Below are 11019 nucleotides of genomic sequence, written 5' to 3'. Positions count from 1 at the left end.
TAACTATATAGGCCGTACAATCCCAGCAATCGCTGAATCAGGCAAGGCGAACGGGACAGCGATAATCGCAGAGCATGAGCATGACCTTGACCCGTTATCTCAACGAAAAATAGAATTTTCGACACATATATGACGTGTCCAGCCGTCTCGGCTTATCAGGCACCAACAGAACTATTTCAAAACATAATGTATTATTAAAATATAAAGCTAATGCTGCTCGTGTTTTATTCTAACATTTAATACATTAAAATAATTCGGTTAACTTTTTAATAAAACCCAACATTAAGTAAATGGTAATAAATAATAACTATTTCAATTACACTATTGTCTTAATATTATATTATTAAATTATGAAAATAAAATATTTTTGATTTTAAAAGTCTATAACTAAATGAAAATATTTTTAAAATAAATATATAAAAATATAAATATAGTTTCGTATATAAATTAATGGTAAATTTAATAGTTAACTACTAATTTTTTCTTAACAATATCATAAAGAACTACCTATATAATGCAATAATGTATAAATAACTAACAGGTATTATTTCTGATAGATTGGTTCGCCCGGAGTAACTCTGATTTGACATTCAAAGTTTTTGATTTTTCCTGGGCTGTCTGAGAAAATGTGTCGGTATTTTCTCATGATCATATTGAATTGTTCTCGTTCTTCATGGCTGATGTTTACTGTGTCGTCCTTTGCGTCATGATCCGTCAAAGCTATTTCCCTTAGACTGTCGTCTAATGATATTGGTTTGGGAAGTTTCTTTGAAAATGGTATTGAGTATGATTTTTTATTTACTTCAAGTTGTATGGTATGGTTACTGAAATTGATTTGAGCATTCTTATGGTTGAGTATGTCTGCTCCAATAATGGCCTTTTCGTTGAGTCCTTCCACTTGTATAAAGTTAGGGTGGATCACAGCTTCGTTGAGTTGACACTTGCAGAATATCTGTTTTGAAATTTTGCATATTTGTTTACCGACAGCATTGCTTGTTCGTACCCCGTTGATAGGCAGTTACGGAACAGCAGGGTCCTTTTTGATGATAACATCGAAGATTTCTTTTTTGAGGACATTGATAGTGGCTCCAGTGTCGACCAATAGTCTACCTCTTCCCCTTCAATCAAACACTGAACGTATGGACTGAAAGATTCTTCTTTATTTTGTATTTTATTGATAAAGCGCGAGGCTTCATTATTATTGTCGCTGACGTCACTGACAATGACCTGATTTATTTGTTGATTAGTGTCACTTTATTGTTGTGATTGTTGTTCATCCCTGTTGTACCACCGATAGTTCCGTTGTTGATTGTTGTTCAGTTGTTGATTGTTGCTCCGTTGTTTTGTTCGGTGGCTCCAATCGTTTCGTGGTACACGGTGGCTCCAGGTATTGTGATTGTTTTGATTATTTTTTGTCAAGTTGTTTTCCGTCGTTGACGGCACTTGTTTATTTCGACGGCTCTCCTCCGCACTTAGTACCTTCATGACGTTGATACCGATTTGTCCGGGAGAGATACCAGTATTGCGCGTAGGTAGCCTGGGTAGTGATTGGCTATGTTACTCACAATTTCCTCTTCTGATAGTTCAGGTACTAAGTGTCAAGTGATGTAATTTTGATGCCCACTGAGAGAAATGTTCCCTGTATGTGATATTGTCTGGTATTTGTGTGGTGTTGATACAGCTGCTCCGTGTTTGAATTTGGATTTGTCTTGACCAAAATTCGTCAATGAATGCATTTCTGAAATCTACATAATCTCTTATTTGAAATTTAATTATTGAATACCAATTACTAGCGGTGCTCTTCAGGCAGTCGCGTATAATAATTAATTTTTCTTCTCTGTTCATTTGTTTGACTTTGAAATACTCTTTCAAGTTTTGTAAAAATTATTTGGGATGCGGATCCTTATTGCTGGCGTAGAACAGCGGTTTGGATATTTCGATGTTTGAATTTTTCTGATCGTTGTTCATTACGTATGCGTTTTGTTTTTGATCAATAAATATTTTTCTTAGATTCTGTATGTTGTCATTATTTTGTTGTTCCAAATTTTGTAAATTTCTGTAATGATCTTCGATTTGCTTACACTTTTCATCAATTTCTTCAATTTTCTTATTATTTTTGTCTTCAAGTTTGCTGATTTTTGTAACAGCTGTTCAACTAGGTAACGGCTGTTTCTTTCGACTTCGCATTTAAATGCATGGAATGCTTCTTCCGTGACATTTTTCTTCGGTGCCATTTTAGAGATGTAGTTTCTTCTTTGCAAAACGATGCAGAAAATTTTCGATTTTTTTTTTATTGTTCGCGGGGTTGAAGTAGAATTTTCTCCTTTTTTCAAGCACTACATTGGGCGCAAATTTAATAATTATGAATGAACGCAACGCAGGTTTATTATTCATAAATAATTATTATCTATTTATTAAAACACAATTATAGGTATTTGAAAGATAACAATATTTTCTTTTATATTTTATATCACATAAAGTGATTTGACAAATTAAAAAAACATTCAACAGGGAAAAAGGTTTTTATTTGACAGTACAGTTATTTACCGTATAGAACCGCGAATATGACGTTATGGTTGAGTGGGTGGGTTGATCTTGGTTAAGCATCGCCATCGCCATGTGCTGACCGTACAATGTTTAATTTTAATTTTCAGTAAGTACACTGTATTTTATATCATACTGAGTACTGACATACTATCATGCCATCTAAAGCTGATTTTTTCCAGTGTGATCAAAAATCTCAGTTTGATGAAGTTAATGATCAAGGAATCCACAAAAAGTTTTATAAACACTATTGGAATCTAGTCCAAATATCAGTAAATGGTTTATTTTTGGTTCTAAAATTAATAATACAATTCAAAAGAGTAAGTAGTATAATACATATTTTAATATCTGTTCATTATAATTATTTTTATAAACTACAATTTAAAGTTATGTTTTTTAAATATACATATTATTTGAGGATTATTTTTATTATTATACCATTAATATTTAAAAGTATGCTAACTCGTTTTTTTTAAATTTAATTTTTACAACGTATAGATGTATCATCTATGTAGTACGTACATTCTACACATTAAATTCTATGCAATAATCAAGTTTAGCAAAGTATAAACGTAACGTTTATGAATGCACCCTGCTATCTCAGATCTACGTACTTTACTTTTAACATTATAAGATTGGCTCACTTATTGACTAACGCACTGTATAAGATTATTTTATTTTATTTGGTACCCAAAATATAAATTTGTATCTATCACCATAATATAATTCTCGTCTGATATATTTTATTAAATAAAAAAAAAAACGATAGAAACTGATAAATATAAATATTTGATTTGTATAGATCTTAAAAAATAATGTTTTATTTAATGAACAAGTTGATTCGGTTGATTCTGTTTAATCTATTTAAAAACTACACGAATTTAACCACCTTTTTTAACTGAATAATAATACGTTACTATTTAAAACGATGTTTAAAATATTTACATAATATTAATTATAATCATAGCATTATATTATTATTATATAAATTATATGGTCATGTCATTATGGATTAAACGGAGACAGGATTGAAATTCAAAAAAAAGTTAGCTTATAATAATTAAGACAATTATTAGTACCTACATAGGTAATTGATATAGTTACTTCATTAATTGTAATAGCGTGTACATCATACTATACATCCACCATACTACCATAGACACTTGATTATTATATTACTTAGCTAAAACCACCAATAAACTTTTATAAAAGTCGAAAACATTTTTCACGAACTCGACGATTTTTTGTACCATGAACACCAAGACCAGACACTTCTAACACCTTTCCGGTCATAGGATATTCGCTTAATTCTTCTGGCGTCACACCTAGACTAATTGTCGTCACGTACAACTTGTCCAACCGAGGACCACCGAACGTGACTGATGAAACTATTTTTGCAGGTATATTCAGCTTGCCGAGCAACTTTGCACTGGTGCCACCCACGTGCAATACCTCCAATTCGATATTCATTAAAACATTTTTAACAATAACTTTTTAAACAAGGATAGATGTTAAACTATATTATTATACCTGAGAACCGTTATAATTGGCGATCCAAAGATTGCCGTTTGCGTCAATCGTCATTCCGTCAGGGACGCCAGGTATGTTATCCTTCTTAAAGTCGTAGAACGTTCTGCGGTTCGCTATCAGAAAAAGTCCGAGTTTGTCAGACATCAATAATTTTTGCAGAAAAGAATCATAATTATCATACAATCAATACATAAACGAAATTTGATAATTACAAATGGTCGCTGTAGCGGAATCGTAGTCAAAAAGTGCTATTTGTCTGGTCGGAGAATCGATGTAGTACATCCGCGTGCTATCGTTGTTCCACGCTATCCCGTTAGAAATGGTAATACCTGGAAGCACGGGATCGAGATTTTGGAAACATTCGGTATCGTTCAACCTGTACAAAGTTGCGCGACCTGGTGGTACATGACCTTTGGCGTCCTTGAATCCCGTCGTACCTGTAACGGGTTCGACAAACAACGACGAATAGTTAGATTAAGTCATAGTTCTCCTCCCCAATATTCCCAACAAAAAAGTCAGCAGTCGATAAAACCTTCAGCTAAAAATGCCTTACCCATTTACTAAACTAAACTTAATTTATTCTACTGAAGTACACCTATTCAACCTATAATTTGATTATCTAAGGACAAGTAACTTACCCGTAAGATAGGCCTACCGGGAAACTAGTAATTTCTAAATGAGCGCTCCCTCCCTGTTTGGTCAATGGGACCCTTTTTTATCCTTCAGCGATTTGATAGTAAATTATACATGGACATATAAAGTATACAGTAGTCACTACGGCTACTCAACCATAATGTAACTATATGATACCATAGAAATTAAAAAGCGATTAACAAGTACATCAGTTTTATATTATTGAGAACTACCACAAACTTTTCAAAGAGTAGGTACCGTTTATTTTCTAAATTATATCAATTTCAAATTATGACTTTGTATACTTTTAAAAGATACTATGTGATATAAATAAGTAAAGAATACCTAGATCACATTTGATATCAATCGAATGAAATCGATAATTTCTATTTTCTAATGGTTTACATTATGCTATATGTATAGGCTTTAATATATAACATATATTACACATATACCTATAACCTACTAGGGTAATCTAGTCTCTATATTTTAATGTCTATAGTTATTTAACCATATTAAGTTTATAATCCACGTCAAACGAATTATAGGTTGGTGACTCTGCCCACCGCAAGGTGTTCTACAGCTGGTACCAGAAATACATTCAGTGTAATGTACCCGCAGAAGTAGATATTGTACTGGTTGTACAACTCTATGAAATAAATGGACCCTCCCATAACTGTATTGCATTGCGAAAAGAATGAAGAACTAATGAGCTCTCCTTGATATTATATTGATGATAATTTTTAATTTTGAAACATTATTGAAGTAACCACAGACATGTACTCTGTACAACAATTTTATAGTTTGCCACTAGGGTTCACCTCAATTGAGTTCTATGAAGAGCCTTATAGCATGACATATTGAATGTTTCACATCATAAAAGCAATTTAAAAAGAGTTATGAGAGCAGTATATCTATAACAGTGATGCACCTAAACCTAGACAAATTTAACAAAAATAAAGGAAAGTAGGAAACCGCTCTACTGTACAGATGATTTCGGGTACTGATACGTGTGTTAAATCCAAGGCCGGATTTAGGACTAGGCTACCTAAGCTATAGCCTAGGAGTGCCACGACTTGGGGGGCGCTAAGCCGTGGCCCGTGGATGGTGAATTTTTTTTTTGTAGATACAAGATAATATAATTACTATCTGCAAATTTAATTTACCATCTAAGAGAATTTATATAATTAGTTTATATAAATAAATATATATAAATATTAGTAATGAATAATGTTAATTATTATAAATTAATTCGCTGTTGTAAATATATATATATATATTATATATACATGATATTGTGATTGTGCATGGTAAATGTGGCGCGACAATCACTGTATCAAAAGTGTGTGATACATTGAAAATTATATATAATATAAAAACAGGATTTTGTTGTGTCTATAAATCTAATTATATCATAATTCGAGCGGCAGATTATAATACTTTCGGCGTCGACACATTAGTCATTACAGTCTCAAATCACCAAGAACCACTAATGGAAATTGGACGATTATACATTTATATTTAATATTATTGAACATTACACGATACTATTATCACGTTTATATTTTATGTTCGACATTATCTATGACTTATGCTCATAAAGTCATAACAGTCATAACTCAGCAGTTTATTGACTAGTTTTGTTTTTAATTATTTTTCTTTTGCATTAACGATGTCAAATAGAAAATTAAGTGGTGCACAAAGGAGAAAATTACAAAAAGAAAAAGATGATAAACATAATAATGTAATGACAAAAGTGAGGGGATCGTTTTGATGATTATGAAGTTAAAGGAAAAAAAGTGGGTAAGTCGTGTATGTCACTCTGCTGTAAAGTAGGTTACAAGTGGGTTACTGTAATGGATGGAATTAAATTTGAATCCAATGGTATTATATCAATATATACAAAAAACGATTCTGAGCGGATACGGTTTATCTGTCTAGGATATATTATAAATTATTAAAAAATTTCAAATCCGAGATTTAAAAAGAAAAATGTTAATGAATTTTTAGCTTAAAATAATTTGAGAATTTTCGTGATTTTTACGTATGTTGTCAAAATTTAAGCTTTGAATGCTTGTAAAAAAAATTGTTGACTATATATTTCTTTTATTTTTCAACTGCTATTGTGAAAATATGTAAGGAATCTTGTATTAAATTTTCAAGCTTTTCTACCCAACAAATACATTTTTATTGATATTTATAGATAAAACTAATAATGGTCGAAAATTGCATATTATGCCTATAAATAGTTCAACTTAAGTTTTCAAAAATTGTATGGTGGATAGAATATACTTATTTAAACATTCGGTGAAAATTTCATGCATCTATGGTCATTTGTTTTAAAGTTACATCAAAAACCAAAATCGATTTTTTCAAAAACTGATTGTGCATACAATTTTCCGTTTTCCCTTAATTTTTAGTTTGTTTATCCCAATTATTCAGAGAAATATTGGAAATTTTTTACTATTGATCCCCCCATTACCAACTAGATTCACTTTATGACCGAACGAGGTACTGAAGTCGAAAATCGAAGCACTTTTACTGCCCCAAACATGATGATAGACAAATAAAAACAAATCATGATAAAATAAATACAAAAAAAATAATTTCAAAATGCGAAAATTATGAAAAAGATGAACAGAGAAAAATAAATATTTCTAAACGATTAGATAAATATATCGAAGATGAAGTCATTTTAGAAGGAAACGAAGCTATGAAAATAAATACATTTTTCATGATAATTGACAAACTGGTCCTAGAATTATCAGAAAGATCAAAAGCTTGCACTAAATTTGATAGTCTATTTAATTTTTTTTCAGACTTGATATTTATATCCTCGAAAATATTAAAAGAAAGAAATAAAAGATTAGTTGTAAAATATTCCAATGACCTAGAAGATGAGCTGTATAAGGAATGTTTACATTTCAAGCAATTTTCAAATGAAATCAAATAGAGGAGTCAAATAAAAATCTGCAGGCATGTTTTTGAAAATTTTAAGAGAAAAAAATTATTGCAACGTTTCCAAATTTAGACACTGCTTTGAAAATGTGTCTAACCATTATTCCATCAAATGCAACTGGTGAAAGATCATTTAGTATTTTAAAGAGAATTAAAAATTATCTAAGTAATTCCATTTCAGATAAAAAGGTATCTAGTTTGGCGTCATTTAATACGAATTCAGAATTGCTTGAATCTATAAACTTTAACGATTTAATAAATACGTTTGTATAGCAACTAAGTCAAGAAAGCGCCAAATATAAATATTGTTAATTAATAAGTATTATGGATGAAAAAAATGCATTAATTATTTGTATATTAATTATTTTGTACATTTTTTTATTTGATAAAATATAATATCAAGAATAATTTTATTTCTGTCATTATACGAGTAATAAAATATATTTTTTTTGCCCTTCTTGTCTAGTATCTTACTCAACAAAAATTTAAGACTTAATTTTATAGGTTGACTTAAAAACATTTTAATTTAATCTATTATATTATATTGTTGTATATAACCATAGAAATGGTAAATTAATAAGAAGGGAAACTTTCAGCTCTTATTGAATAAATAATGTTCCAAGGAGTAGGGGCGTTTGTTTTTTATTAGCCTAGGGGCGCTTTTTAAGTAAATCCGGCCCTAGTTAAATCTGAGTTCAATGATAAATCATTTCATTCGTAAATTATTCTGAGAGAAGAAGGGTGAGAGATAAATTAAAATATTAGACTGACTAAAAGTATTATCGCATTACACGGTCAATCAGTATGATGGACAAAAGATTCAAGATTGGTATGTTTTGTCTAATATAACTGTTCATCGCCGATCCCCTTAATAGTTACCTATTCAAAAATATAAAAATACATCATGATATATTTTTATAAGTAAATAGAGTTCAATTTTCGAAAATATTAATTATAATCCATATAATTTACAAATTATTATTCTTCTTAATTCATGAAAATATTTTATTTTTTTCACAGTTAACATTTGAAAATTAATAGAAGATTTCTCATAAGTTTTTCTGTCGTTAACAAAAAACGAAAAACATAAGTTTACTGGAAAATAACACAATTATAGCCAAGATAAATTTTAATTTTTAACTACTAGTTTTTTTTTTAAGTAAAACTTATTTCTTTAGGTATGGATGGAAAAAAATGAAACGTGATGATTATTTTTATAATGCCCGAGTCCTGGTAAACCAGAATTTGAATATGTGAATAATTTAAGCCTAAAAATATAGTGAAAGTGCTTAAGAAATCACCCTGTATAAGTACCAAAGTGTAAATATCCGTAGGTAATATGTATTAATCACATATATAAATCACACACACTTGTGATATAGGTACCTACTATTAAAAACGATGGGGAGTGGACCGTGGAGACAACTAACAAAAGACAATTAATAAGCAGTAGGAGATTGACGATTAATGACATAGGTCATACTCATAAGTTATCCAATACGCCACTCACCGGCCCACAAATAACCATTTACGTCCGCCTTGGCATCGTTCCACCGATTTCCGATTTTTTCTTGGTCAACGATAGCCAGAGCAATGACTTTGTGGGTATTTTCGAGGAGGTTCCATCGGAGACTAGCCAATGTGGTGCCTAGCCCGGTAACGAATAAACCTTGTTGTCCAGCAACAGGGATCACAAAACTGACTTCTTCATCTAGGGCAAAATTGTAAATGGATTAAAGTAAACAAATTGATAGGATGGTCAATATAGTATATAGTACAATGTGTAGGTGTAACCCACGACTAACCTAGCTGGACGTGATCCAAATTGGTTCGGAAAAATCTGTAAACGCGGTGTTGAGAAATATCAACGAAATATAAGACGTTGTTCTCAGAATCCCAAAACGGCCCTTCGCCTTGCACCAACACGTCGTCGGCCACCTCCCTAATGGATGCACCGTTGTAATTCATGGCACAATTCATGGCCACCCAACTGAAAAATACCAATCAGTTAATACTTTATTGTAGGTACCTACTACAAATTACAGTCTACAATTCTTCATGAGTCAATAAGTATTAATATTCACTTAACAGATGAACTATCAACATAACAACATTGAGCATGTCAACATAATATTAAATTAACTTTGACACTTAGTACATTATTTATGACTTATCGAATATAATTTATATGTATGAATTTCATAATTTAATTTGTGATAGTATTAACAGACAACAGTTGACTCATTAAAACGCCTATTTACCAGTATTTGCTGTCTCCAATATACAAACACGTAAGTACAAAGTACGTAACATTACTAGTCTATATAGTGCCTAAAATAGTGTGTTTTAAAGTAGCTATAAGTGACTACAACTTACTAGTCCGTATTTCAAAAGTGTGTTGTTATAAATAACACTATCAATATTTTAGTGAATATTCGAGTAATATGGGAAAGCAGACATATTAATTATTTTGGCGCCAAGCGTTAATAATCTGTTCATATGATTTATAATAGCAGTCATTTTAAAATATTATCTGAACTCAAAACAGAAATCTCTCTAATACTAATTTAGTAAAGTTCAATATAAAAGCAGAATTAATCCTTTACAAAACTCTAACGATGCCAATCTAGACATACGACATCCAACTATGGGACTATGGGAACCACCAAAATTCAAGCATTCCAATTCATAACTCTTAATATAATTAAAGTAAAAAATAAATAAATATTATGATTATTTTAATGATTAATGAAAATTATAATTTTAAATCTATGTGTCTATGTCTATTCAATTTTTCTAATAAAACTTTAATAGCTTAGTTTGGCAGTAATTATTATGATGTTTTTTATGTATGACGAGTAATATTTTTACGAAATACGATTGATGTATTAATAACATTTAAAAATTTATTTAACTTAGAAGTCACTGGTAAATTTACTACGATCTAAAAACTAATAAAATTAATGTTAACTGTTGTAGTGTTGTCTACTAAACGTAATTTTACTTTCTATTTTGAGCTTATACACTGAGACAACAAATGCGGGTATAAAATGTTGAGATACTCTTTAACACTTAAATTAATGCTAATCCACGTCTAGACTACCTCAAAAACGCAAAATTACACCAGAAAACGAACATTACGATCGTGAAACTTGACGGACAGTTAGTGTCATCGGTTGTCAACATTTAAATAAAATCATTGCCTGTTATATTATAGTGTTTTATACTGTTACGGTTGGTTAAACAATCATTTTTTTCTTTAAACATTGAAACGCCGAATCAAGTTTCCATTTCCCCTAAGATAATGTACAAAACCTATATGGTTACTCACATAGCAGTATAATAGTATTCTAT

The 11019-nt window shown here is 30.5% G+C and overlaps 1 protein-coding gene across 2 annotated transcripts; it reads right to left on the bottom strand.

Annotated features, from left to right (window-relative positions):
* Positions 1 to 90: 90 nt before the first annotated feature.
* LOC107168062 (regucalcin-like) lies at positions 91 to 10898 on the bottom strand. 2 transcript variants are annotated; one of them, XM_089224923.1, is made up of 6 exons: positions 10769 to 10898; positions 9471 to 9655; positions 9176 to 9376; positions 4287 to 4511; positions 4075 to 4187; positions 91 to 171 (listed from the first exon to the last, which is right to left on the bottom strand). In XM_089224923.1, the coding sequence occupies exons 1-6, from the start codon at positions 10849 to 10851 to the stop codon at positions 100 to 102; spliced, it is 879 nt and encodes a 292-aa protein (XP_089081049.1). In that variant the 5' UTR covers positions 10852 to 10898; the 3' UTR covers positions 91 to 99. The 2 variants fall into 2 exon arrangements, with proteins under 2 accessions (XP_089081049.1, XP_015372820.2); XM_015517334.2 differs by lacking the exon at positions 91 to 171 and adding an exon at positions 2272 to 3996.
* Positions 10899 to 11019: the final 121 nt, after the last annotated feature.

The sequence above is a fragment of the Diuraphis noxia genome, unplaced genomic scaffold (assembly GCF_037042655.1).
Source record: "Diuraphis noxia isolate RWA-SAM2 unplaced genomic scaffold, SU_Dnox_SAM2 contig0003, whole genome shotgun sequence".
NCBI lineage: Eukaryota > Metazoa > Arthropoda > Insecta > Hemiptera > Aphididae > Diuraphis > Diuraphis noxia.
Note: the sequence above shows the minus strand (reverse complement) of the source record. Positions and strands in the feature narration are given on the sequence as shown.